Genomic DNA, 25,996 nt, shown 5'->3' with positions numbered 1-25,996 from the left:
TAAGGTTTATCTTAGAGACTTATCTAAAGACACTTAATCACTATATAGGCTAGAAACTATGCAATAGTATGTACCACTACATACTACATCACAAGAATATCCCCCATGAATAAAACTAATTTCACTGGGATTCACATTGGCCCAGTTTTTATTGCTGTTTTCAAAAATATTAGTATTGCAGTCAGACAGTCTGAAAGAGCTGTCAAAATTTGCTTCTGCTTTGCCTCAACAACTTAAACCAAAAGGAACATGCCACCATGGACCACTTTGAAATTGCTTTTGGGAGTCGTAGACCAGCCTGAAAATCCATTCGAGAATCTTTGTACTTCTGAGTCCATTATAAAATATAAAACCTTGTCTTTTGTAATAAATGTACCGGTAGCTTTTGAGCAAATGAGTTCATACTTAATTTCCGAAAGAATCTGGGGACCAATTTACTTTGAAATATAAAAAGAATCTAAAAATATACCAAAATATTTCTTTTTGCATTTACAGGAAATGCAAAACTATAGATGGAAAGAAATCTATGTGAAGTAGATTTCTAAATGAAAGTGCCACAGAACATATGTGTGTATAGAAACATTGAGCTAATTCCTGTAAAGAGAATTATTCTCTTATCTGGATTGCTGCAGTATATGGGGTCACTTCAGACCTACCCACCCAAATTAGTGTACCATAGCCCATTCCTCTATTTGTGAATGTCAATTCAGTTCATAGATGTCACCCATTATTTGTAAAAAAAAAAAAAAAAAAAACCCAAATCTGTTCTGAAACTAAAGTAACCACTTTGGTGTCAGGAATTGTCAGAACAACCAAAAAAAAAAAAACCCAACAAATCTGTTCTGAAACTAAAGTAACCACTTTGGTGTCAGGAATTGTCAGAACAACTGTAACTCCAGAGAAACACATTTTTTCCTCATGGTCACACAACAATCTCTGTCCTCAGGCTGTTGCCACCTAAATTCTACAAAATGTGAAGACTGGCTTTAAGATACTTTATTCCAAGAGGCTTGAGAAATATTTCTAGTTGTGTCCAGATTAAAACAAGTACTCAAAGTAAATATTCCATTTTATTAGTTCCAATATTTATATCAAAGGGCAATTTGTTCTGAAACGAAGTTTTACAAGATTAACTTTTCTGATTATGATGCAGTTTGCTTTTTAACTCCTTTTAAAAAATGTAGACTATAATGTACCTTATTTTTATACCCTTTATGAAGTACTGGTGATGTTTCCAGGAAAATTGGACAGTATAGTATAAGCTATCATGTTATAAAGTACAATTTTATTCCATGTAGAAAACCAAATTTCAGTATTTTGCTCACAAAGAAATAGTAATAAGTTTAAATCATTTTAGACCAACAGAAAAATCAGTTCATAGACATCACCGATACAATTAATTACATCAATTGCATAATCTAATACAATCATATTGTTAGGGTCCCAAAATAACAGCCATTCCATCATATTGAATGTAGCCATAATTTTATGAAATGATTGTGATAACATAAAAAAAGAGAAACTACAAACTGATAAATTTTTTTATTTTTAAATCGTTTTACACTTTCCTGATTGTGTAGGGTGAAACTAGAACTGTTTGAAAGACATACACAAATCTAGTACATCGATAACCAGGTATTTCTTTTTGCTATACTATTCTCACAACCACATGTGTGCTAGTTAATACAACCATCACAGAAGCAAACTTTAGGCAAAATACTGGTCAGTAGAAACAATGCAAAAAGAGCTACCAGATATACAGACAGGCTCGGTTCCACATTCACTACTGCATTTATCAAGCGCCAAGAAAAACTGCACAATTTGTTCAGCTAGTAGAGGGGAATTTTGAAGTCAGTGCATGAATTTTTTTTTCAGCGAACAGTTGAACAGACAGATGGACTCTATAAGCCAAGTGGAATGTCACAAGCAGAGAAACGATATTGAAAAGACTAATAAGAAAAATAGTCTAATCTTTCACTGCATTATTCATGCAACTACTACTGAATTCCAATCTTTGCCTGGACAAATTTATAATTAAACATTATGATCTCTATTTCTAAGGAAGTTAAGGAAAAGGTTATATATGAGCCTGTTATTTGTTTTGGACCAGGAGTGGCAAAAACTATAGCAGCAATAGGCCATCTGCATCTAAGCGAGACCTGTCCTCCAGCATATTTCACTTTTTACCATTACCAGAAATAAATCCCAATTACAGTGAGTTTCTAATTTAAATTACATCAGGAGAGACACAACTTGTACCAAGAACTCAGATATTTAAAGATACAGTTTTTTTCCTGGAAGGAATTAATGTTCAACTTTTTTAAACTGAAAAAACATTATTTCATGCAATTATTCTACAGCTAATAAAGCCATAAAAGTAGAATCCAAATTTCATGTTAATCCACTAGTCTACAAGGTAAATGTATAACGTATTACTGACTAAAATGATGTTGCCAGTGGCAAGAGCAGTGGACTATCTGCCCAGAGGCAAGGCCACAATTTTCTGCCACCATTATTTGCTAAGTTAGATTTTCATTTCCCCTTGGCTTTAAATGAAATTTAAGAAAAAAAATTAAAATTAAATGAGCATTTGGCTAAAAAGCAGTGGGTCCAGCATCATCATTATCATTATTTTTTAAAAAAGAAATGTCAGAATGAACATGTCTATTCAATTCACAGAAGTGAGCTTCTGAACTGGAATACCACACAGTAGATTGTTGCCCTTCCATGTTGCAGTATCACAATATAATCTCTATAATTTTCTATACAACTTTACAGCAGAATTGTACTTCAGCAACTTTGATACCAGATTATTATCCTTCCAAGGAATCACATGATTTGTATCTATTCTTTCATCATTTGAGTTTTGTAAAGTCAACTGCAATCGCAAAACCCTTAATCACAGTGTTCAGTTAAAAAAATATAAACACGGTAATCATAACTGCAAGTGTTCATAATAGGAAAGGTTCAGAATGCCATTGTTCAACTGATTTCCATTTGACATACACAGAACACCAACCAATTTTTTTTTACCCCACAGACAGTTTGCTACGTTGAGGTTGTGAAGTCGATGTACTATTCTTTTTGCTTGCCGCACAAAGGAATATAATGTGTAGGATACAGTGACATTGAACACATAGTGAAGCATGACAGACTTAGTTTTCGCCTTCTCCAGCTTCCCCTTCATCTCCCTGGTTTTCCGATGTCCATAGCTGCAACAATATACAAGGATGTTTATGTTAAAAGCCTGCAATTAATTTCACTGGTCTAAAAAGTTGATTACTGGGATATCTATTTTCTATTGACTGGGCTTCAGCATAGCACTGAAGAGAAACAGTTAACAAAGAATTAAAGACTAGAGAATATATGCAGGTAAAGAAATGTTTTCTAATATATAAAGTCTATCAATAGAAAAAGATATATTAGCAGATTGGAAAAAGCATTTACTAAGTTTTATAATATAGATATGTTTGCTGTATAAACTTTATGTTATCCCTTACAGCAGGGGTCCCCAACCCCCGGTCCGCACAAGTGGTGGGTGAGTGTGTGAAGCCACATTTGCACAAGTGGCATGCATGAAACTATCCCCTCTCTCTCCCTGCAGTTGCTGGCGGTCCACAGAGGAAAAAAGGGTTGAGGACTGCTGCCTTATAATATTTCCAAAGATAACATTTTCCACAGGACTCCAATTACCTATAAATAATAAGTAACTGCATATTTAGAAACAGTGTTAAAGATATGAAGTTCCATAGAAGTTAACTTCCATAGCCACTTTCCCCAAAGATACTTACAGTAAGATTATCTCTAAGTAGCTGCATAATCAGGGTGCTATCCTTGTAAGATTCTTCATTCAGTGTGTCCAGTTCAGCTATTGCTTCATCAAATGCCTAAAACAAACTCAAGTATTATTTGACTTGTTTTTTCTGCCATTTCCAAACAAGAAACATGATTTAAAGTTTAATTAGAGTTAGCTAAATGGGAAATGGTACTTACAAGGTTGAAATTGAGCTCTGGAGAACAGCTGGGTTTATTGTTGCTACAAGGCTTTTCTGCTCCACCTCCCTGCCTAAGCTGTTGAACTTCATTGTGGAGTTGGTAATGGTGGACCTAAGATGTTGCTTTGGCGTGACAGTTAGGTGCAGCTTAAGAATTAGTTCAAGGCCAATGTTGAGGTTGTTCTCCTTTCTCCATGGCCAGTTCTAGTCAATGTTGATAGGTGAGGAGAGCCAGCTCAAAGACCTTGATTTCAGGATGCTTCAGAGCTGGACATTCTTCCTATCCTGTTTAACATCTACATCAGGGGTGTCAAACTGGCGGCCTGTGGGCTAGATGCAGGCCATGCCCCCTAGCTCAGCAAAGGCAAAAAAGATCGCGATACATCACATGAGGCGATTGAGTTTGACACCCGTGATGTACACGAAACTACTGGGTGAGGTTATCCATAGCTTTACCTAGGATTGATCAGTGATGCTGGAGGCTGTATGGATATGGATGAAGAGGAATAGGTTTAAACTCAGCTGAATGGCTATGGGTATATGGATTCTGCATTGTTTGTTCTGACTAGTATAGCACTTCTCTAACAGAACCAGTTTGTTATTTATAAATCCCTTCTGGACTCCCAGCTCCTACTTGAAGAGCAGGTGGTAGCTGTGATGAGGAAGGCCTGCACAGATTCATCTGGTATACCAAATGTACCCTTTCTTGGAGGAATCTCCCCCCTTATAATCATTCATGTATGGATTATAATTTGATCTGCATTTTAATGAGTGAAATAAGTATTTAATCCCTTATCAATAAGCAAGATTTTTGACTCCTAGGTGTCCTTTATACAGGTAATGAGTTGAGATTAGGAGCACTCTCTTAAAGGGAGTGCTCCTAATCTCATCTTGTTACCTGTATAAAAGACACCTGTCCACAGAAGCAATCAATCAGATTCCAAACTCTCCACTATGGCCAAGACCAAAGAGCTGTCCAAGGATGTCAGGGACAAGATTGTAAACCCACATAAGGCTAGAATGGGGCACAAGACTATTGCCAAGCAGCTTGGTGAGAAGGTGACCACAGATGGTGCAATTATTCACAAATAGAAGAAACAAAATAACTGTCAATCTCCCTCAGTCTACGGCTCCATAGAACAGTGGTTCTCAACCTTTTTAATGCCGCGACCCCCAACCGATCGTAAGTCAAAGACTACTCAACCGGTCGTAAGTCGAGGACTACTCAACTGGTGCAGCACCGTTTGCAGAATGGGACTTTTAGCGGGCTCAGCAGGGCAGAGACAGCTTGGACAATTCCTATTGGCTTTTGAAAGCCAATAGAATTAGATTCTATTCAAGAAAGTCTATTCTATTGGCTTTCAAAAGCCAATAGAATAAAAGGGAGTAGCACAGCTAAGGAAAAGGGGAAAAAATGGGGGACTGCATTGTTTGGCGACCCCCGTGAAATGGTCGTTTGACCCCAAATGGGGTCCCGACCCACAGGTTGAGAACCACTGCCATAGAAGATCTTACCTCATGGAGTTTCAACGATCATGAGAATGGTGAGGAACCAGCCCAGAACTACAGGGAGGATCTTGTCACCTGGGACCATAGTCACCAAGAAAATAATTGGTAACACACTACGCCATGAAGGACTGAAATCCTGCAGTGCCCACAAGGTCCCCCTGCTCAAGAAAGCACATGTATAGGCCCATCTGATGAACATCTGAATGATTCGGAGCAGAACTGGCTGAAAGTGTTGTGGTCAGCTGAGACCAAAATCGAGTTCTTTGGCATCAACTCAACTCACCGTGTTTGGAGGAGGAATACTGCCTATGACTCCAAGAACACCATCCCCACTGTCAAGCATGGAGGTGGAAACATTATGCGTTGGGGACAGCACAACTTCATCACATCAAAGGGACGATGGACGGGGCCATGTACTATCAAATCTTGGGTGAGAACCTCCTTCCCTCAGCCAGGGCATTGAAAATGGGTCGTGGATGGGTATTCCAGCATGACAATGACTCAAAACACACGGCCAAGGCAACAAAGAAGTAGCTCAAGAAGAAGCACATTAAGGTCCTGGAGGGGCATTGCCAGGCTCCAGACCTTAATCCCATAGAAAATCTGTGGAGGGAGTGAAGGTTCAAGCTGCCAAATGTCAGCCTCGAAACCTTAATCACTTGGAGAGAATCTGCAAAGAGGAGTGGGACAAAATCCCTCCTGAGATGTGTGCAAACCTGGTGGCCAACTACAAGAAATGTCTGACCTCTGTGATTGCCAACAAGGGTTTTGCCACCAAGTACTAAGTCATGTTTTGCAAAGAGGTTAAATACTTATTTCACTCATTGAAATGCAAATCAATTTATATAACTTTATTGAAATACGTTTTTCTGGATTTTTTTATTGTTATTCTGTCTCTCACTGTTAAAATAAACCTACCATTATAATTATAGACTGATCATTTCTTTGTCAGTGGGCAAATGTACAAAAATCAGCAGGGGATCAAATAATTTCCCCCCTCACTGTAAAGCCCTTTATAGCAATGGGCTTGGCTATCAGAGGGAGCACTTTCTCATTTCTGTCTTTCTATAAGATCTGATACAAGAGGCACATTGTGCGTCCCTGGGACCTAAAAAACACACTCTCTCTGAAACAGAACCCCCATTCCCAGTTCAGACAGCCTCAACCTTGGAAGTTTAAACAACCAAAAACTCTTTTTCCCTCAAGCTCTGGAATAGGTCAGGACATGCCCTGCCTGTTTTGGTTAAGTATACCTGTTCGTCTATTACAATAGCTAAAAATAAAACAAAAAATAAAGGTATCTGTTTTCAATCCATATGTTTAGAATTAGTGTTAAGTTGGGTATAAATTTAAATTGTAGATTATGTAACTGGATCTAAATCAAAGTCATACCTTGCTTTTTCCCCACTAACATTGGAATGTAATAGAATTTTAAAGTATGCAAATTTTAGGTTACTGTTGTCTAAAGGCTATTTCCAGCATCCAACTAGCTATTTTAGCTTAATCACATTTCATTACATACATTAGAGGATAATAATTCTCAAATATTAATGTAACCTAAACCAATAACTTATGTTCCCCTTCCCCTTAATGTGTACTTCCTATTCTTCACCATTCACTAGTTTTCAATAAAATCAAGTCCTTACTGTCTTTGCCAGACTACAGGCTTTCTCAGGTGAGTTTAATATTTCATAGTAGAACACAGAGAAATTAAGTGCCAGACCAAGTCGAATAGGATGTGTTGGCTGCATCTCCTTCTTGCTGATTTCAAATGCTTCTTGATATGCCTGTTGAGAATTTGCTACTGTTGCTATGAAGAAAGATAAGTATTTTTAATTCCTCATATTAGCAATCAAGTAAGAAAGAAATAATGAAAATCTTGAACAATTAAACTGAATGTTCTTTTACAATTATTTTAGTACAGAAAACAAATTTGTTTGTTATATTTTTAGAACATCCAAAAATAAATGTTCCTGGGAAAACGTACTTAAGATTCCCATCCAAGTATTAACCAGGCCCAACTTTCTTAACTGCTAAGATTAGATAAGTTCAGCTAGGTGGCGAACCTATGGCACGGATGCCAGAGATGGCATTCGGGGTTCTCTCTGTGAGTACATGGGCAGACTGAAATTGTAGGCCTGGAGGCCACCAGTACAGAAGAATAGCAAGGATTTCCTTGGGACTGGAGCCCCACCTCTGCAGGCATGCCCTGTCTCTCAGCTGGAATTATCTTGGTGAGTTGCTGCTGACACGAAGTGCTCTACTCCTTTCTTCTCATTTCACCCCTACAGGTGACTTATATAACCATTTGTTTAGCAACCATTCAAAATTACAATGGCACTGAAAAAAGAAACTTACAACTTGGTCCTTGCACATATGGCTGTTACAGCAACCCTACATTCAAGTAATCAAAATTCAGGTATTTATAAAGGCTGCAGCATTCCAGGGTGATGAGATCACCATTTGCAACCTTCCCAGACAGCCTCCAACAAAGCAAAATCAATGACGAAAGCTAGATTTGCTTAGCAACCGCAGTGATTTGCTTAACAATTGTGGCAAAAAAATAATAATCATAAAATCAGACATGACTCACTTAACAAATGCCTTACTTAGAAATGGAATCTCTGGTTCCAATTGGGATTGTAAGTCGAGAACTACCTGTACTTTCACTGCACAGAGCTGCAGCAGAGTTCCTACTTGTGTCACCAATCCTTCTGCAGGGCTTTAACCACAAGAACCACAAAGCCTGTGCCTATTCTTTTGGTTACTTCACTACGGGGACTTGAGCTGTTCAGAACTGGGCCACAGAAGTGGCAGGTGAGCGGGCACGCACATGCCCACTTGTGCAAGCAGCAGGCGAGCATGTGCCTGCCCCTCACACAAATGGAGCTGCGAGTGCACACTTGCCCGCCACTCATGTGGAACCATTCCCCCCCCCCGTCACCAAAGCCTGGAAGGTTGGGGAACTCTGCTTCAAGAAACTGTTATTCTTCAAATGGCTAGTAGGGGGATTAAAAGCGCTTGTATCTATTACAAAGCACGTCACAGGGCTGTAGCCTTCATCAAATAAAGTCTTGCAGCACTTTCTATTTTATGGCAAAATTGCTCTAGTTGGTAGCAAAAGGGTAGTGACTATGGAGATTAGAAACTAGCTTAGGATACCCATTAAGTGTGTTGAGGAAGAGATGATGAAGATTTTGGTTTGGAGAGCAAGCAAGGCATAATTCGTGACAAGCGACTAAAAAGTTTGCTCAGTTTTAAAATCTGAGGATTTGAAGACTGAATTAACATGACCTAAACAAATCAATCTAGAAATTTCTAAAATATGATCTGGGAATTTAAAAACTCCTAATTTTGTCATCACAAGCTTAAAATATATTTTAAAAAATACTGTGGTAAGATAAAAGTATCAATCAATATGAGAATACCTAAAGTTTATATTTGATTTTACACATGCAGAATTGCAAAGGATTTTTAAAACGGGAAAATAGAAAAATATCTACAGACTGTATACTGTTTGTATACAGGCAGTCCTAATCTTACAATGGCAACTGGGACCAGAATTTCTGCCACTAAGCGATGTGTTCATAAAATGCGACTCATTTGCTTAGCGACAGAAATCACTGCAGTACCAGTTGCTGTCATTAACTGAATCTCAACAGTTATTAGGTGAGGCAAGGCAACTTCCTGCTGCCTTCCCATAATCAAAGTCAATGGGGAAGCCATCAAGAAGTCACAAGCCCCAGGCCCACAAGCAGGTAGGTGGCTGCTGCCAGGTAGGGGATGGACCAAGGGGATGGAGATATGGGGGAGGATCAAGGATGTGCAAGAGGCACTGTGTGGGTCAGGGAAGATGAGCAAGGTGCCATGTGGGTCAAGTGCAGAGGTAGGAGCTGGGGGGAAGGTACATGGGAGGGGGAGACCTACCCCAGAGACTTGCAATCTTCCCTGCCGGCTTCTTCTTTGACTTTTCTGGGCAAGCTGGCATGGAAGGTTGCAAATGGTGATCATGTGATCGTGGGGTGTTTGGCAACTGATTGTAAAGGCAAACAGTTTGTCAAGTATCCAGATTGTGATCCCATGACTGCAGGGGGTATTGGGATGGCTGGAGCTCCAAGAACCAGTCATAACCACCCTTCATTCAATGCTGTCATAACTTCAAACAGTTGCTGAACCGTCAAAGACCACCTATAGTGACCTAACAGATCCTCCCACAATGTATATAAAAAGTGGGTGGAGGAAGATGAAGCATGGGGAATTAACCTAAGTTTCTGCCTGTCTTTAGCTGGGATATCTGGAACAGCATTACCGGAATCTAGTTCCAGTCCCAGCCTGAAAAGGTTACACAATAAAATATCAATAACTTAGCGAAAAGAACATCACCACACGTTAAACTAACATATGCACAGCCCACTTCATCCCAAGATTTTAAGGTACATGGAAAATTAGATTTCTATAAATATATACAGCAAACACATTTCATTCCATACATCTGTGCCTTTACAGGGTTAAGATGTGGAGAACAAGAACAACAAGTGACTCATGCTTTCTGCTTCCCACGCATTCTGAAGTAGAACGAAGTAGAACATTCACATTTTCTCTTGTGATCAGATCTCAATTCTCCTTGCATTGGGAGCACTGGTTAACTTGGAAGGCATAAATGCAATGAAACTCACTCCTTCCCTATATTTTGACAATCCTGAGTCAATTTGTAATTAGAAATGTTGGAACAAACCTTTAAAATGTTATCTATAGTGCCTGTAGGACATCATAAAAGATACCCTACCATAAGATACGTCACTTACTTTGCTTTTTGTCACCAGATGCCACCTCTGAAAGGTATCTGTAGTAATCGCCTTTCATTTTCAAATAGAAGACTTTACTTTCTGGTTGTGTGGCATTAACAATAAGGTACTTATCTAAGAGTTCCTGAAAAACAAATTAGCCATACAATTAAAAATTCTATTTCTTCAATTTATCATCATTTATTGAGATGAATTTTAGCAAATAAATTTCAGATGTTTTATTTGTTCAGCATGAAGGATGACTAATAATGTCCTCAACACAAGCTAGACCTATATAAGCTAGACCTATTTGGTGACCATATTCACCAAATAAAAAATATGTCCTGCTTATTAATGAATAGACACACACAGATAAAACCTCTCTATCCAGAAAATAATGAGCAAACACATCTAACAAAGGTAAATAATTAATGAGGATAATTAATAAGCAGAAAAATCAAATCAACTTTAACTAATGGTTCAAATTCAAGGTTAATAAGAAAATAGACAGCCATATAAATAGTTTCATCTATCTGCTAGTAACATTTAGAGTAACCTATCATAGCAAGCCCAAAACCAGCAGGTTTTACTGACTTATCAGAAATGGAATATAAGTAAAATGACATTCATGTACATGTACAGTGAAAATAAGTTATCCCACACATCAGGTTATTTTTCCCATTCATTTTGCTAATCAGCCCAGCCTACTTTCATTAGCTAAGGTTCATAAAAGTTCACTCTTTATAGAGGGAAAATAAAACATAAGGGCAAAGTTGCAGATTAGACTGCTGGCAATTTTTCCTTTGGGAAAAAGGACATTTATAGTGAGTCTATTGTTCTATATACCTACAATGGAAGAAGGTATTCAATAGTGGAGCATACGAAAGTAATCCTAAATAGTAGAAGAATCTTAAGGCCTAGCTACCGGGTTTCCCCCAAAATAAGACCAGGCCTTATATTAATTTTTGCTCCAAAGGTGGTGCATTAGGGCTTAATTTCCGGTTGGGTCTTATTTTGGGGGAAACATGCACTAAATGCTTCTGTCTGGCTAACGATCTTAATTGGGGCTTATTTTGGGGGTAGGGCATATATTTCGTGCATCCTGAAAAATCATGCTAGGACTTATTTTCCGGTTGAGTCTTATTTTCAGGGAAATACAGTAGTGGGAGGAACTACCGTATTTTCCAGTGTATAAGACGACTTTCTAAACCAGCAGTTCTCAACCTGTGGGTCCCGACCTTTTGGGGGTTGAACAATGCTCTCACAGGGGTCACCTAAGACCATCGGAAAACACATATTTCCGATGGTCTTAGAAACCGAGACACCACTCCTCTATCCGCCCGCCACCACCCTCCTCCTCCTCTGCCGGCTCCTCTGCCTCCAGGGTGCCCTTCTCCTCCGGCAGCGCCTGCTCCTGCCGCCGCACCATCGCGCGCGCCCCAACGCTGCCCTGGGCTGGCTCAGCGGCTGGTCCGAGTCGGGTCTGGGCCGCTACTGGCGCTGCCGCTGGGCTGCTCCGCCGCTGCCAGCTGAGCGGAGCTGCAGCGCTGATCCCGTCTCCATGCCTCCTGGTTGCCCGGCCGCGCTCTGCGCCACACGGGAGCCTCCCCTGCGCCGCCTGGCCAGTCTCCCTCGCCGTCGGAGGCCGCCTCGGCCCTCTGGCACCTGGCACGGCCGTGGGGCTGCCGGGCAGGAGTGGCTCCTTCCTGGCTCATCGGGCTCCGGGCCTCGGAAGCGGCCAGGGGGTGGGGAAGAGGGCGAGGCGGCGGCGATGCCTGCATGTGCGTTGGAGGCCAGCCAGCCAGCCAGGCTGGGAGGGGATAAGCAGCACCTTCCGAGCGGGAGCTGGCGCTCCAGCCGTGCCCCTCTTTCGTGCGATGGGATGTGCAGCGTGGAAAGGGGCTCCCGTGACCCCACCGCTGCGATGGTGCTCAGGAGGCTGGAGGGGTGGGCAGGTCCCGGGGGGCAACTGGGAGAGGGCAAGAGGTGCCGGGATGAGGATGGGAGGCTCCAGGTTGGCGGGTGTGAGAGGGCAGCCTGCGGCTCCGAGGCGCGCGGATCCTCCGCACAGCTTCCGAGGCCCCAGATATGCCGCCGCTTGGCTCTCCACCAGGCTCTCCGCCAGAGCCTCCCCCCCTCCCCGGGCAATTGTGCGGAGCTGCTTGTGCAGCACCTCCCCCTTCAATCTCTGTCCTTCTCCATCTCCTTCCTTTCCCCTTCAATCTTCCTTCCTTCCTTCCATCTCCAACTCCATCCCTTCAATCTCCCTCTCCTTCCTTCCTTCTCCATCTCCTTCCTTTCCCCTTCAATCTTACTTCCTTCCATCTCCATCCCTTCTCCTTCAATCTCTCTCTCCTTCCTTCCTTCCTTTCCCCTTCAATCTTCCTTCCTTCTCCATCTCCATCCCTTCCCCTTCAATCTCTCTCTCTCCTTCCTTCCTTCCCCCTTCAATCTCCCTCCTTCTCCATCTCCTTCCTTTCCTCTTCAATCTCCTTCCTTCTCCATCTCCTTCCTTTCAATCTTCCTTCCTTCCTTCCTTCCTTCCTTCCTTCCTTCCTTCCTTCCTTCCTTCCCCTTCAATCTCCTTCCTTTCTCCTCCAATCTTCCTTCCTTCCTTCCATCTCCATCCCTTCCCTTTCAATCTTTCTTCTTCCTTCCTTCCTTCCTTCCTTCCTTCCTTCCTTCCTTCCTTCCTTCCTTCCTTTCCCCTTCAAACTCCTTCCATCTCCTTCCTTTCCCCTTCAATCTTCCTTCCTTCCTTCCCCTTTCCTCCCTCCCAATATTTTTGAGCAAGGAAGATTAAGCTTCTCCAGCGAGTATTGTTATATTGTTTTTGTGATTAATCACTATGCTTTAATTATGTTCACTTCGTAACAATGAAAATACACCCTGCATATCAGATATTTACATTAATATTCATAACAGTAGCAAAATTACAGTTATGAAGTAGCAACGAAAATAATTTTATTGTTGGGGGTCACCACAACATGAGGAACTGTATTAAAGGGTTGCGGCATTAGGAAGGTTGAGAGCCACTATTCTAAACCATGAAAATCTTCTCAAAAGTCAGGGGTTGTCTTATACGCCGGAAAATACGGTATTCTTTGCAGGATTGTTTAGCCAAAGAAGACTTCAAAAGAAGTATAAATATTTAACTTCTAGTAGTTGCAGTTGCAAATTATCTGTCATCGAGCTACACATGTGGTGGAGTACATAGACCAAAGATCAACAAGTAGTAATGTACTACAAAAATATAAAATCACAATATAAGGAAAGAAGTTTCTAGGATACAAGCCTATGATATACAATAAAATCAAAATGTGCATTTTCAATGTTTTTATTTTAACAACTTCATAGGGTCCAAATAAAAGAAGCACATTAGTGCTTTAAAAATAATTTGACAATGTACAATACCACATAGCCACCTTGCACATATCTCATAAAGCAGGGGTGTCAAACTGCTGGCCCATAGGCCAGATTCATCACAACAAAACTGCGCCCACCCCAGTGCCGGCAATGGGGAAAAAGTCACGATATATCGCGAGTTTGACACCTAGAGGAATATTTGAAAGTAATAAAGCTGATAGCACTTCATCTAGAATTGGACATGACCCTCTCTGGAATATGTCTGAACTCCATAGATAGGATAAATAGCATAACACAGCAGGCTTAATGGCATGGAAACTCGGTAACCAAGGGCTGTTTGTTTTAAGGGCAGACAGAGGTAGTCAATGAGTCTGAATTCAAAGGTTCTGGTCTGCTAGCCTCTTACAGCTACAGAACATCAATTTTGGATCATGTTTTTTCGAACAGTGACTCAATCTGCAGCAAATGATGGGAGCTAATTTCAATAAAAACAAGAAATAACCTTTGACACTATGCCGTAATCTAGCAATAAAGCTGAGGGACACTCTTGAAGACACGATCTTGAGTATTGAAAATCAGCATGTGATTGTAATGGCTATCAGTAAGGTTCTTCAACAAGAAATGGCTCTGAAAATTTAAAATTGGAATACACATTGCCCCCCTTTTAAGCTAGAGCAGGGTTTCCCCACTGGGGGTGCGAGATAATCATCCAAGGAGTGCAAAAACTTGGATTTAGAAGTTTCAAAATTATAGTATATATGCATAATTCATTATTTCAAAATTTTATAAGGGGTGCAAGAATATATCAGAAGCGTTCTAGGGGTGCGGGGTATAGAAAAAGTTGGGAGCCACTGAGCTAGAGCATCCTTTTGGGGCCATAACCCTTTCAGAATTTTTACAAGGTGAGTCCATTAATATCTTTATATTCATTTTAGCTAATATGGCTTAGATATGAGAGAATGAATTAGAGCAGTGTTTCTTAAAATATGGTCTAAGGACTCCCAGGAGTCTCCCAAGGCCTTCTCAGAGGTCCACAAACTCAAAATTTGCCAGACATTGAAGTATGTCTAGTTTAATGAAAAGAAGGACTAGGGAGCGACATGATGGCAGTGTTCCAATATCTAAGGGAATGCCACAAAGAAGAGGGGAGTCAATCTATTCTCCAAAGGACATGAAGACAGAACAAGACTAATCAAGGACAGAAGTAGCCTAGAACTAAGATGAAATTTCCTGACAGTTAGAACAATTAATCAGTGGAACGATCTGCCTCCATAAACTGGAGGTTTTTAAGAAGAGAGTACCTACCGCAGCCGCCAGCCACTCGCCAGAGCTGCAGGCCCGCCCAGCACACAGGAGGCAAAGTGGTCGGCTAGGAAGCCCACGTAGAGGTGGTAGGGCATGCCCAGGGCCAGCAGGGAAAAGGCCATCCTAAGCGGGGAAAGCCAGATCCCCATCAGTGTCATGGTTGCCCAGGCCCAGCAGAGATGGTGAGTGGAAGCAGGCAATCCTAGCTGTAGCTGCTGATGGACACCGTCAGCCCCTATGTGCTCACTGGCCTGTGTGCAGGGGCCGATGGTGTCAGGCAGCAGCCGTCCCGGCCCCTGCCTCGCCTTTCCTTGCCCCACAGCAATAGCACCCATGCCCTGCCCCCTGCCTCAGCTCGCATCACCCCACAGAATGAATCTCCTGCCCACTGCCCCACCCACCAGAGACCCCCTGGATCTCCCCCAACCCTGTCCAGCCCCCACAGGCATCCTCCCCATGAGCAACATCGAGGTGGCCATGCCCACCCAGTCTGCCATTACCACAACCATGCCCACCCAGTGGGCCACGACCCCCGAGGGCACCACAATGCTGATGCGGCTCTGGCACTTTGTAATAAATAAGTGGTTTTGGGTTGCAGTTTGGGCACTTGGTCTCTAAAAGGTTCACCATCACTGGTATAGGGCACAGGTCGGCAACCTGCGGCTCCGGAGCCGCATGCGGCTCTTTGAGCCTTCCCCTGTGGCTCCCAGCCTCCTCTGCCTTTGCAGAGAGAGACAGAGACAGAGAGAGGCAATTGCGCTTCCCTGCCTCTCTCTCTCTGTGTGTGTGTGTGTGTGTGTTTGTGTTTGTATTTTTTGTGTGTGTGTGTGTGTGTGTGTGTGTGTGTGTGTGTGTGTGTGTAAAAGAGAGTGCACTCACAGTGTTCTCCGAGGAGCTGAAAAGCTTACTGGGCGGATCTCCTCCCTTTGCTGCGTCTCTGCAGGAAGCAGGAAGGGCAGGAGAGAGCTAGCTAGCCCAGCTAGGCTGACTCAGGAATTCTGGGAGTTGAAGTCCATGAGTCATAAAAGAGACGAGGTTGCCTACCCCTGAGATTGTTGGAGAACAACTTGAAGCTTGCCAGGTGAGCAGCAGATGGGGGGAGGAGAGAGAGAGAGAGAAAGAGAGAGAGAGAGGGAGGGGGAGAGACAGAGGAAAGAGAGAGAAAGAAAGAGAGCGGGGGGAAGAGGAGTGGCAGACCAAGGGCAGAGAGGGAGGGAGGGAGAGAGACAGAGAAAGAGAGACCCTTTTGACATCTAAAATGAAGATAACACTGCATATATCCTTTTTTTACCTGTGTGTGTATGTAATTTTATTCTCTTAAAGCATTCTCTCGGTGATCATTGTTTTAATAGTATGGATATTCCCAAGAGTCATATTTTTACTTTTATTTTGAATGTGTATATGTGTGTATATATACACACACATACACAAACACACACTCTCTCTCACACACACACACACACACACACACACACACACACACACACACACACACCTATAATAAAGATAAAAAAGGATATATGCAGTGTTATCTTCATTTTAAATATCAAAAGGGTTTTGCGGCTCCCGGTATTTTGTTTTTGGTGGGAAACGGGTTCAAGTGGCTCTTTGAGTGTTTTGGGTTGCCTACCCCTGGTATAGGGCCTCCTGCTTGAGCAGGGGGTTGGACTAGAAGTCCTTCAATGTTTCCCCCCCCCAACTCTATTATTCTGTTAGGTTTGAAAAAGAATAAAATACCACTCATTTTTTTCCCCATTAAAATAAGGTTTTTTCATGAAAAATATTTTATGGCATGAATTAGAGGGACTTGAGAGATTCAAAGACAACCAAGTTGAAAAGTCCAGAGAAAGGGACACTTCTAATGGGATGGAAGCATCAGAAAAACATTAGTAGTCTGATCAAGTAAGAGGTCTGTGAGAATGCTCAGCTTTTTTCCCTTGATCCCTAGGCTCTTGTGAAATTTCTTAATTGGTAAAGTCAATTTTCTAGTTGTATCTAAAGTAGGATACTCTTTCTCATTTGCCATATTGCCTTTCCTCCTAACTAATAAAAGAGAGGATACAGAGCCCACAAAATCCTCACACAGGGACAGAAAGTAATAACCCAGTGCCACAGTTTTCTCCAATAATTTGCTTTTTCTCCACTTGCAAGAAGTTGAGTGGGCAACTGACCGCGATGAGGGCGTCTGAGAGGGAAGAAGGGAAAGGTTGATTGTATTCTCCTCACATATGCATTTCTCCATTATACGAAGGTTCATTTGGTACCCATGCTTAGCAAAAAAACAAACAACAAAAAAAACAGTTCCCATGTTATGATATCAAACTGGCAGGGTTGGTGTGCTGGGAAGAACAATCATAGGGCTGGAAGGGAACTTAGAGGTCTTCTATTCAATCCCCTGCCCAAGACGGGAATCTTTATTTCTGGACAAATGTTTGATCTTTTCTTGAAAGCCTCCAGCGATAGAGCATGCGAGGAACCCACTCTCACTTTCAGAAGTCAGGAAGCTCATTGCAAGTTATCTTTACTACCATAACTGCCAGTGATTTCTTTTGAGGCATTCTCAAAATTCTTTCCAACAGGGACAGTATTAAGCTGTCTGTGCATGATCTGATCATGCTAAGAGGTTAAGGAAAAGACAAACTGAAAAAAAGAAAAGCAAAATAAAAGTTACAAGATTGCAGACTATTGAAAGGAATTAAAATGACCACTTCTTTCTTCAGGAAAACCTGAAAGTGTGAATCTATGTAGCAAAGTAAATGGAAGGAATAACCCACTACCAGATGAAACAGCTTATAACAGGAATGTTAAACTCACGACATCACATGATGTATCATGACTTTTACCCATTGCCGGCAATGGGGTGGGCACGGTTTTGTCATGATGCATTCGGCCCGCAGGCCAGTAGTTTGACATGCCTGGCTTATAATATACTTGCAGTAATTAAGTGGATGAAACAAACAAAATTATCTGAGGGATGAGGGAAAGGGTGATTTAAAGCCATTCTGAATAGTTATCTGTCCAATATCAAGTGGAAATCTCCAAAGATTTTATTAACTGTATCTAATGATCTGTTTTTAATTTATATGTGCATATGTTACACATTACAGTAAGCCTTAAAAGATTTCTTTCAGTAAACTAATTACAAACTTTTCTTTCTGTTGAACTGTATTAGATTGAACAAGGAATAGAACTTATACTGTTGATGCAACACAATAAGTATTTTTAGAAAGAATATACTTTAAGAAGTGCTGAAATACAAATTGCTACTGGACTCTCACCAGAACATCATTGCATATGTCCTGCAACTCAGCCTCAATCTTCTCACGATATTCTCTTCCCATCTGCTGTTTTTTCTCATTCCGTTCTGTCTTCTGTTCAATGCTGGAAATGACACGCCAAGAAGACCGACGAGCACCAACCACATTTTTGTAGGCAACAGATAGTAGATTCCTTTCTTCATTGGATAGCTCATGACCCTGCTCAGTGACAGCCTTCATGGCAGCAGCCATATCATCATAGCGTTCGGCCTGCTCAGCCAATTTGGCCTTCTGTACAAGCTCACTTTTATCCATCGTTATTCCTAAAGAATAGGAAAAATCTAAGTAGTACATAATGTGCATTTCATATTCATGTCCCTCAAATCTAGAGGAAAATATTTTAATAGTAAAAGCAATACATTTTTATGTCTGAGCTAAAAAATGAGAACAGTTTGCTCTTCAATAGTGCGAAAATGACACTGAGAGGGGAGTTTCCCAGACAAGAAATAAAATTACCACAGACACCTATCATCAAGCCTGAAAAATGAGAATAAAATGTCCATTAAATCATGGGAAACGAAAAGGAAAAAGGATAAAAAAGGATTAGATTTGAAACCGTCACCTCATATTGATAGACAACAGTCAACTGCTTAAAATAGTTTAATCCAAGTATGCAATAAAAATCCATAAACAAAAGGGAATCAAACAAATAAGGATTTTTTTTAAAAAATATTTTGTGTAGTAGGCCATCAATTTCTCTAATCATTACTTTTATATCCCATACATGTTTTATCATAACCACATTTTCAAGAATTTGGTTTCACCACTTCCAGTTATTTGCTAGGATCATCAGATCCAGCACTATACTTAAAAGAAGCTTGCTATGAAATGGAATCTAACCAGCTTTTAAAAAACAGAGCACAAGATAACTGAAAAACAGATCTAATTAATAGCAGATACCCTACAATGATAGTGTGACATGCCTTCTTTCTGTAACCCAGTAAGCCTAGGGACTCAACTTTATATGCAAGTGATGGAAATACAGAACAGGCAGAAGAGCTACCTGGATTTGTGTCCAAAGTATTAAAGAAAATCAGAACCAGACTGAAATGCAGACACCCTTATATTATGCATATCCACTGAGACCTATTCTTCTTTGTTCCAATTTCATATTAGATTCTATAGGAACAGAAAGTGGAATTCCTTACTAAAAAGTATGTATATATGTATATATATGTATATATATATATATGTGTGTGTATATATATATATATATATATATATATATGTATGTATGTATGCATGTATGTATGTGTGTGTGTGTATATACACACACACACACACACACACACACAAACTCTCAAAGCATTGAATTCTAAGTTTGAAGATGAGATTAAGAGTTCTGTTTTTCTGTCCCACAATCACTGCAACACTATGGGAGTCACTATCTGTGGCTATATAAACAAGATAAATAAAAGAATAAACAAACCTCCAACTTGTAAGTCATTCTTAACCATTTCCTAAATCTCTGTAATATTTAAAAACCATTGCTATAAATCTCTTATAATCACAAATAAGAGACACAAAGATGGATATTGTTCTTAATACAATACTTTTTAGCAGCAGGGAGATAACTTTCAAAATTTTGCTTTGACAAGTAGAAAGAGCTCAGCAATCTTTGACACCAATCTAAATCTGAATCATGGACAATATTAGCTTCAAATCAATTACAATATTTTAAACTCTATTAACTCCAGATATTGAATTGTCTCATTCTGTTACCCAAATTGTACCTGCAGAATAATTCATTGTCCCTTCTCAGCATCCTGAAATTACTCTGCAGTTAAGAGGATTCTCCAGAGCAGACTTAGACTACATATAGCAAATCTACTCCACTAAATAATGCATGTAGTCTTTCATGATTAAATATTGCTCACGTGAACAAACTTCCTTTGAAATACTCCATAAATGCATATAACTTCTAATCCAACTTTTTGTTCCTCAATTTGTCATATAACATGGAATGGAAGAAACTAGGCGTCAGAAACTAGGCCAATTAACAGAACATCTTAACATCAACTTCACCTGCATCTATATATGCAGCTGATAAACAATGTGGCACTCAGAAATTCAATTAGAGAAGTCAAACAGGAAATACTGTAACAGCCAGTCACAGATATAACAAGTCTTCAATATTTGGGGATATCTCATAATGGAATGCAATGTATTTGCTACCAATTTTAGAGAAAAAATTGCAGCTAATAGATATTTCAACTGTCATTTCTGCTCACTCGGGAGTACAAAACCAAAACACTAGTTTCTGAAAATAGGAATTATGAAGGATAAAGCTTGCTAGCCACCAAAAATAATAGTTAAGGTTATTAAGGCTTATCATCTCCATTACATTAAGGAAAACAAAAATGAATTGATTGTTCACAAGCATGGCTCTTTATGTGTATGGACATTCTCAGTCATCCATAACATGGTTGTTCCAAAGGTACTTTTTCAAAAGACAACTGGACTTTGTTTTTCCTTTAAGACTTTTCACTTCTCATTCAAGAAACTGAACAGAACTGAGGAAGCATTTTTGGGACATGGCTCTTTATATCTTCTTATTCTGGGATAATTACTTTGCTTTTGATTTATATAACGCATGAACTACAGAAGCAAAAAATAAACCATTCTATCAAAGGACAGTTGCAAAATGGCAAATGTGACATATTACTTAAATTGTTTTTATTGTTATTGGTTGTTTAATGATTACATTTGTGCTACTCTTTCTCAGTCAAAAAGTATGATTAGGTTGTACTTACAGTCCCTAGCAAAAGGATATGAATGACTAGGTACAGTATTGTTTGATCAAAAGGAATGAACTTGGTTGAGATTTTTTTAAAATGATTAATTTCATGTCTTACAGGAGTTCTAGCACTTATTAAATTTTATATTTTACTGTGCCCAACATATTTATAACAGAATTTGTTATAAATTTGTTATAAGACTCTGGAGACAATACATTCCTTCAAAAAAGGTGTTTTTTTTTTTTCATTAAGAAGCTAAATGGGGCTAAATGGGTAAAGGAAGAATCTGAAAAATGGGAAACTGTTTGGAAAGAACTGAACATTGATTCAAAACTTTGGTATTGCAACTGATTATAGGAGCTTTTGAAGATAAGTTACAGTTTCAACTGTAAAAATATCATTCATGGTATTTTATTGGCTGAGTTCACACAATTTATTAAGCCATTATATAATTTGCTCGATTTTGGATTATTATACTACTGCATATTAGAAACTAAATTGGAACGGGCATTAAGGTCATTATATCCAACAACTAGATCAATACAAAAATCCAAATTAAGCATTCCTGACAATGCTTTCTAAACTTTATCTGAAAACATCTAATGGATCCCACTACCTATCTGCCTAAATGGTTCCACAATTCTTTTAAAATTTTATGTTGCCAAACCTTTTAGATTTATGGCAAATTACAATCAAATAGAATACAGTATAGTAAAATGCAGGGGGGGGGAGTTTACAATTTTTTTATTATGGGTAGTTAGATCCTTGTTTATTTTTTAGATATCAAAGAAACAACCCTAGTTCTCTTAAGAAGCAAATTCAACCCAAATTAAATAGCAAGACAAGTATCTCCAACTGTCAAATATTACTATTAGATCACGGGTGCTGGAAATCACACAATCACTCATGAATTTTAGGAAATTTGTTAGCAACAGAAACAAGAAGCAAAAAGGGGGAGAGAAATAAAAGCTTTAAAAACAAATGACAAATTTAATTCCCTTTATAATTCAGGAGAACAGACATGCTGATGCAAGACCAACAGAGGCATTGACAGATACTGCAGATTATGTGATGCTCTCCCAACAGGCAGTATCAGCTGGTGGTGACTTTTCAGGGAATGAAACAGTAGTATATCCTTGGGGCCTATTCCAATAGTGTGGCAATACATCACTTGCTCTTTATGGAAGAGCAAGTTTTCACATGTTTTACTTTTAATCGCAATAAGCAAGTCAATAATTAGCTATAGTTGATAACTCACCTTATAAAATGGATAGTAGTCTACAATACTTATTGTGCCAGCATCAAAACAAGTTTTTTCCTACATATAATACATTATGCTAATTGATAACCACATGAACAATTTATTAATTTTTCTTGGCAACAGTATGGTAGCAGTTAGGCAATGTCTTCTTCCAGATGCTTTCTGATCTTTAAGTCTAGCGCAGTGGTTCTTAACCTGGGCGATATTGCCCCCCAGGGGGCGATTTCATTTTTCAGGGGGGTGATGGAACGAAAAGGGGCGACGCGGGGGCGAAGGAACGAAAAGGGGGCAATATTGGGGCGATGAAGCGAGAAGTTTTGGGGACACTTTTGAGACTTTTTCGTACAGTGAATCGCTGTATATCTGTCGTACAAAAACATCAGATGGTCGCTATTAGTGGATTGAATTGTGTTTTCAAATGTTCCTCCAGCTAGCTTCAGTACAGAACGCCATACATATGTGAAGACGCATCACTTATCTTCATGCATGTTGCGCAGCAGCCTCTATCCATACAGTGGCGCGCCATTGGCCAGAATATGGGAGATATGGGGAAAAGACTGGAAATAAATTATTTGCATCAATATGTCCTGATGACAATTTTAAAGAAAACAAAAAAGGTGTTTGCATAAATTGAAGAATTATTTCCTATGTTGTGATTGAGAGGTTACGTTGGGGGAGGGGGGGCGATGACAATTTCCTCATTGGCTCAAGGGGGCGATTCGTTCAAAAAGGTTAAGAACCACTGGTCTAGCGTACAGCTCTAGAATTCTTTGGTAATCTTCCATCCAGTACTAACCAGGAGCAGCCCTGCTCAGTTTCTGAACATAGAAAAGGCAAGCTAAGTGCTAGCATCTCCCAAGACACTCAAAATGAACAAAATTCTGGAGCAAGTGCAATCTTTTTAAAAAATGGCTCCTCAGATCTCCTCGTTAGGATCTCTCATCCTCACAGATCCAATTGCTTTATCATTCCAACACAACTGGGGAAAGGCCTACCCATTTGCTCTGACTACAGATCCACACTCCATTCCTTTTTCCTAATGGGAATTCCCGAATGTACAATGCATGCAACAATAACCTTTTCTGTGGCGATATGTAAGATGCAACTTCACTTCTTAAGATCACTGAATTTGAAATAGAAACTCAGAATATATGCGTGATACGAACAATTCTGCTCCGGGTCTACCTCGAAGCCTAATTTAAGCCACCGTGTTTAAGGAACCGGGATCCTACCGCTCCGGGGGGGGGGGAGACAAGGGGCATTGGGCAGCCAGGAAGGTTACGTTGAAAAAGAGGCCCGCCCTCCACCCGCTCTGCGACCGCAGCGGGGTCTCCCCCAGAATCGCCGCCAAGAACGAAGAGCCCCGTCTCCGGTTTTTTACGCACAGGTGAGCACGCCCATGCCCGAGCAGCAGCAGCAGGTGACTCAGCCAGGGCGTGGCGCTGCCAAGCTTAGGTGACCCCTCCCGAGAAGCCTCGCTCCAGCGGCGAAACGGGGGCAAAAAGCAGCGCGCCAAGAGCAGGCGATTCCCTCCTCCCCTTCGCTTCAAAGGCGGCACTCCCATGGCGGTAGCCGGGCAGTTTCAGGGGAAGCGTGGCGGAAGACCCCGCGGACCTCAGTGGGCCAGTTGCTTCTGCGTCTCGGGAAGAGCGCATTCGAGAACCCTCCGGCAGGGTCAAGTAGCCGGAACCGAGCAGGCCTCGGCTGCGCTCACCCCCCTCCCTTCGGTTATATGGGGGAAGGGCAGAGCAGCCGCCGCCGCCGCTCAGCGGTGAGGGCGGGGGAAGTTCGGAGGGGGGAGAGTTTTGGCGGGACAGCGCTCACCTGACTGGGTGCGACCGTGGCGAAATGAGAGGAACGTTCGGGCCTCGGACAGCGGGCGAAGCAAGCGTGTCGGCGCGCAGCCACCCGCTTCCCTCTTACCACACTTACACACCCTGCGGCTCCTGCAGCTCCTTCCGCCGCCAGGGTCACGCCTTTTCCGGCACGGACACTCCTCTCCTTCCTCCCCGCCCCCTTTTCTTTTCCGCTAAGCCCATTGGACGAACCGGACCGCGGAAAGGAGTGGGCCGGCGGCAAGCGAGGCGAGGTTGCTCCGTAGTTAGGGCAACGGGCATATGCATTTGCAGGTCTGCGCTGGGTGGGCGCGGGGGAGGCAGAGGAGACGGGCTTTTCCAACGAAGTCGCTCCTCCCGCTGGACAGGACAGGCCTTGGCCACCGCAGGACTCTCGTTCGTTTGGCACCGCCCTTACTTTGGTTCAGCCCAGACCCCTCCTTGTCTGGGTCAGATCGACCTAGTATAGGATTTTCTGAAAGATACTAAAGGGGAACCGGGGGGGGGGAGATGCGCGCTCCCCTCTTCGCTTTTCCTGATGGTAGCTTCTCTGCCTGCCCGGATTTGCAGCTGCACCTTGCAGCCGATTCGAAACGGAACTGAAAGGCGGGGCTTGCGATGATCCGGGGAACGAGAGGAGGAGACCGCCAGAGCGACCACTAGAGGGCAGCAAAGGGATCCAGAAAAGGGGGCTCTCATCAACCTCTTGCCTTCATCTGGATTTTGCACCCCAGATTTTGTGGCTCTAGTACTGATGCTGTCAGGTCCCCAAACCCTTATTCTTTACCTTGCATATATATTCTATTTTGGGGGCCTGCCATTTTGCTAGGGGGAGGGGGAGCTCTGCATTTGCTTGGGATAACTTTCACTTTCTGCTCTCTCCTCTTGCCTTCATCCCTATGAGAAAGGAGTGTGTCTCCCTTACCATGGAAATGATTACAGAGAAACGAAACTGGAGAAGACCTTGAGATGCTGCCAACTGTGCCAGCTAACTGTTCTTCTGTCCAGCTGTGGACTGGCTGGATTCTTTGGTGGGAGGAGGAATATTGCTTAACTATACCGTTTCGAGGGGCTTTTTCCCAGATCTCACCTTGACTTCCCTACTGTCACTGACCCCTAATAAAAATATCCTTTTGAGATGATGCCTGTTTGAATAGTTCTGCTTTCTTGGGTGGTTAGTAGAAGTGGGACCTTACAGTTGGCAACCTATTCTTTCCCGCTTTTATTTCTCCCCGCAGCTGTTTGGATGTGTAAACCTCCAAAATGGTTTTCCTCTCTCAAATGCAACTATGTACTCTTCCGCTTATGGCTCCATGGGATGGGGAGGTCTCTTTGGCGAGGTTTGCCTTCTGGGCCAGAGAACTCCTGGAGAAGATGAAAGATGACTGGGCTTGCATGGGGGATTTTCCTTCTGTAATATATCTCTGATCCCAAAGGACAATTGGTGGCTCTTGTGCTTCTCAAGCAGGCATATCAGTTTTAGGCCGAGCCCAGGCTAAGGGCATCCAGTTGAGGGAAGCAACAAGCCAATCACGGGCCATGGTTCCTCATGGTTTCCAGTTGTGCTCTTGATGCTTTCCAGAGTTTAGAATAAATTAGGCTTAGCAAATGCCATAATAAATAATACTATTTGAACTCGAACCTTGGTGACAAATGGACACAAATGAGCATTTTTTTAGGCAATAGTACAAAGGGGGTTTTGCAATGGTTGTCTTCTGGAATGTTTTTTTACTTGAACCTTTGGGCTTGGGATTTCCTTGTAATCTCCCATTCAAGTACTAAATATTCTAAGTCTGACCCTGCTAGGCTTTTCAGGGTGAGGTCAGATTCACAGAACATCCTTACTCTAGTTGGAGAAGAACATGTCTACACATCACCACCTAAAT

At 41.5% G+C, this 25,996-nt stretch overlaps 1 protein-coding gene across 1 annotated transcript; it reads right to left on the bottom strand.

The window, feature by feature from the left end:
* Positions 1–1,051: 1,051 nt before the first annotated feature.
* YWHAB (tyrosine 3-monooxygenase/tryptophan 5-monooxygenase activation protein beta) lies at positions 1,052–24,248 on the bottom strand. Its single transcript, XM_039351303.1, has 6 exons — positions 24,100–24,248; positions 18,238–18,539; positions 10,310–10,433; positions 7,151–7,314; positions 3,792–3,887; positions 1,052–3,212 (listed from the first exon to the last, which is right to left on the bottom strand). The coding sequence occupies exons 2-6, from the start codon at positions 18,529–18,531 to the stop codon at positions 3,156–3,158; spliced, it is 735 nt and encodes a 244-aa protein (XP_039207237.1). The 5' UTR covers positions 18,532–18,539; positions 24,100–24,248; the 3' UTR covers positions 1,052–3,155.
* Between the last annotated feature and the right edge of the window lie 1,748 nt (positions 24,249–25,996).

The sequence above is a fragment of the Crotalus tigris genome, unplaced genomic scaffold, assembly GCF_016545835.1.
Source record: "Crotalus tigris isolate CLP2741 ecotype Arizona unplaced genomic scaffold, ASM1654583v1 scf7180000018371.15429387391:27106975, whole genome shotgun sequence".
Taxonomy (NCBI): Eukaryota; Metazoa; Chordata; class Lepidosauria; order Squamata; family Viperidae; genus Crotalus; species Crotalus tigris.
Note: the sequence above shows the minus strand (reverse complement) of the source record. Positions and strands in the feature narration are given on the sequence as shown.

What these genes read in the sequence shown, in the direction of transcription:
- YWHAB (XM_039351303.1), bottom strand. Translation starts at nt 18,531, where the DNA reads ATGGATAAAAGTGAGCTTGTACAGAAGGCCAAATTGGCTGAGCAGGCC. An exon ending in ACATATGCAATGATGTTCTG is followed by an intron (nt 10,434 to 18,237) that starts GTGAGAGTCCAG and finishes TTTGTTTTTCAG; the next exon opens with GAACTCTTAGATAAGTACCT. An exon ending in CCTGTAGTCTGGCAAAGACA is followed by an intron (nt 3,888 to 7,150) that starts GTAAGGACTTGA and finishes AGTTTGTTTTAG; the next exon opens with GCATTTGATGAAGCAATAGC.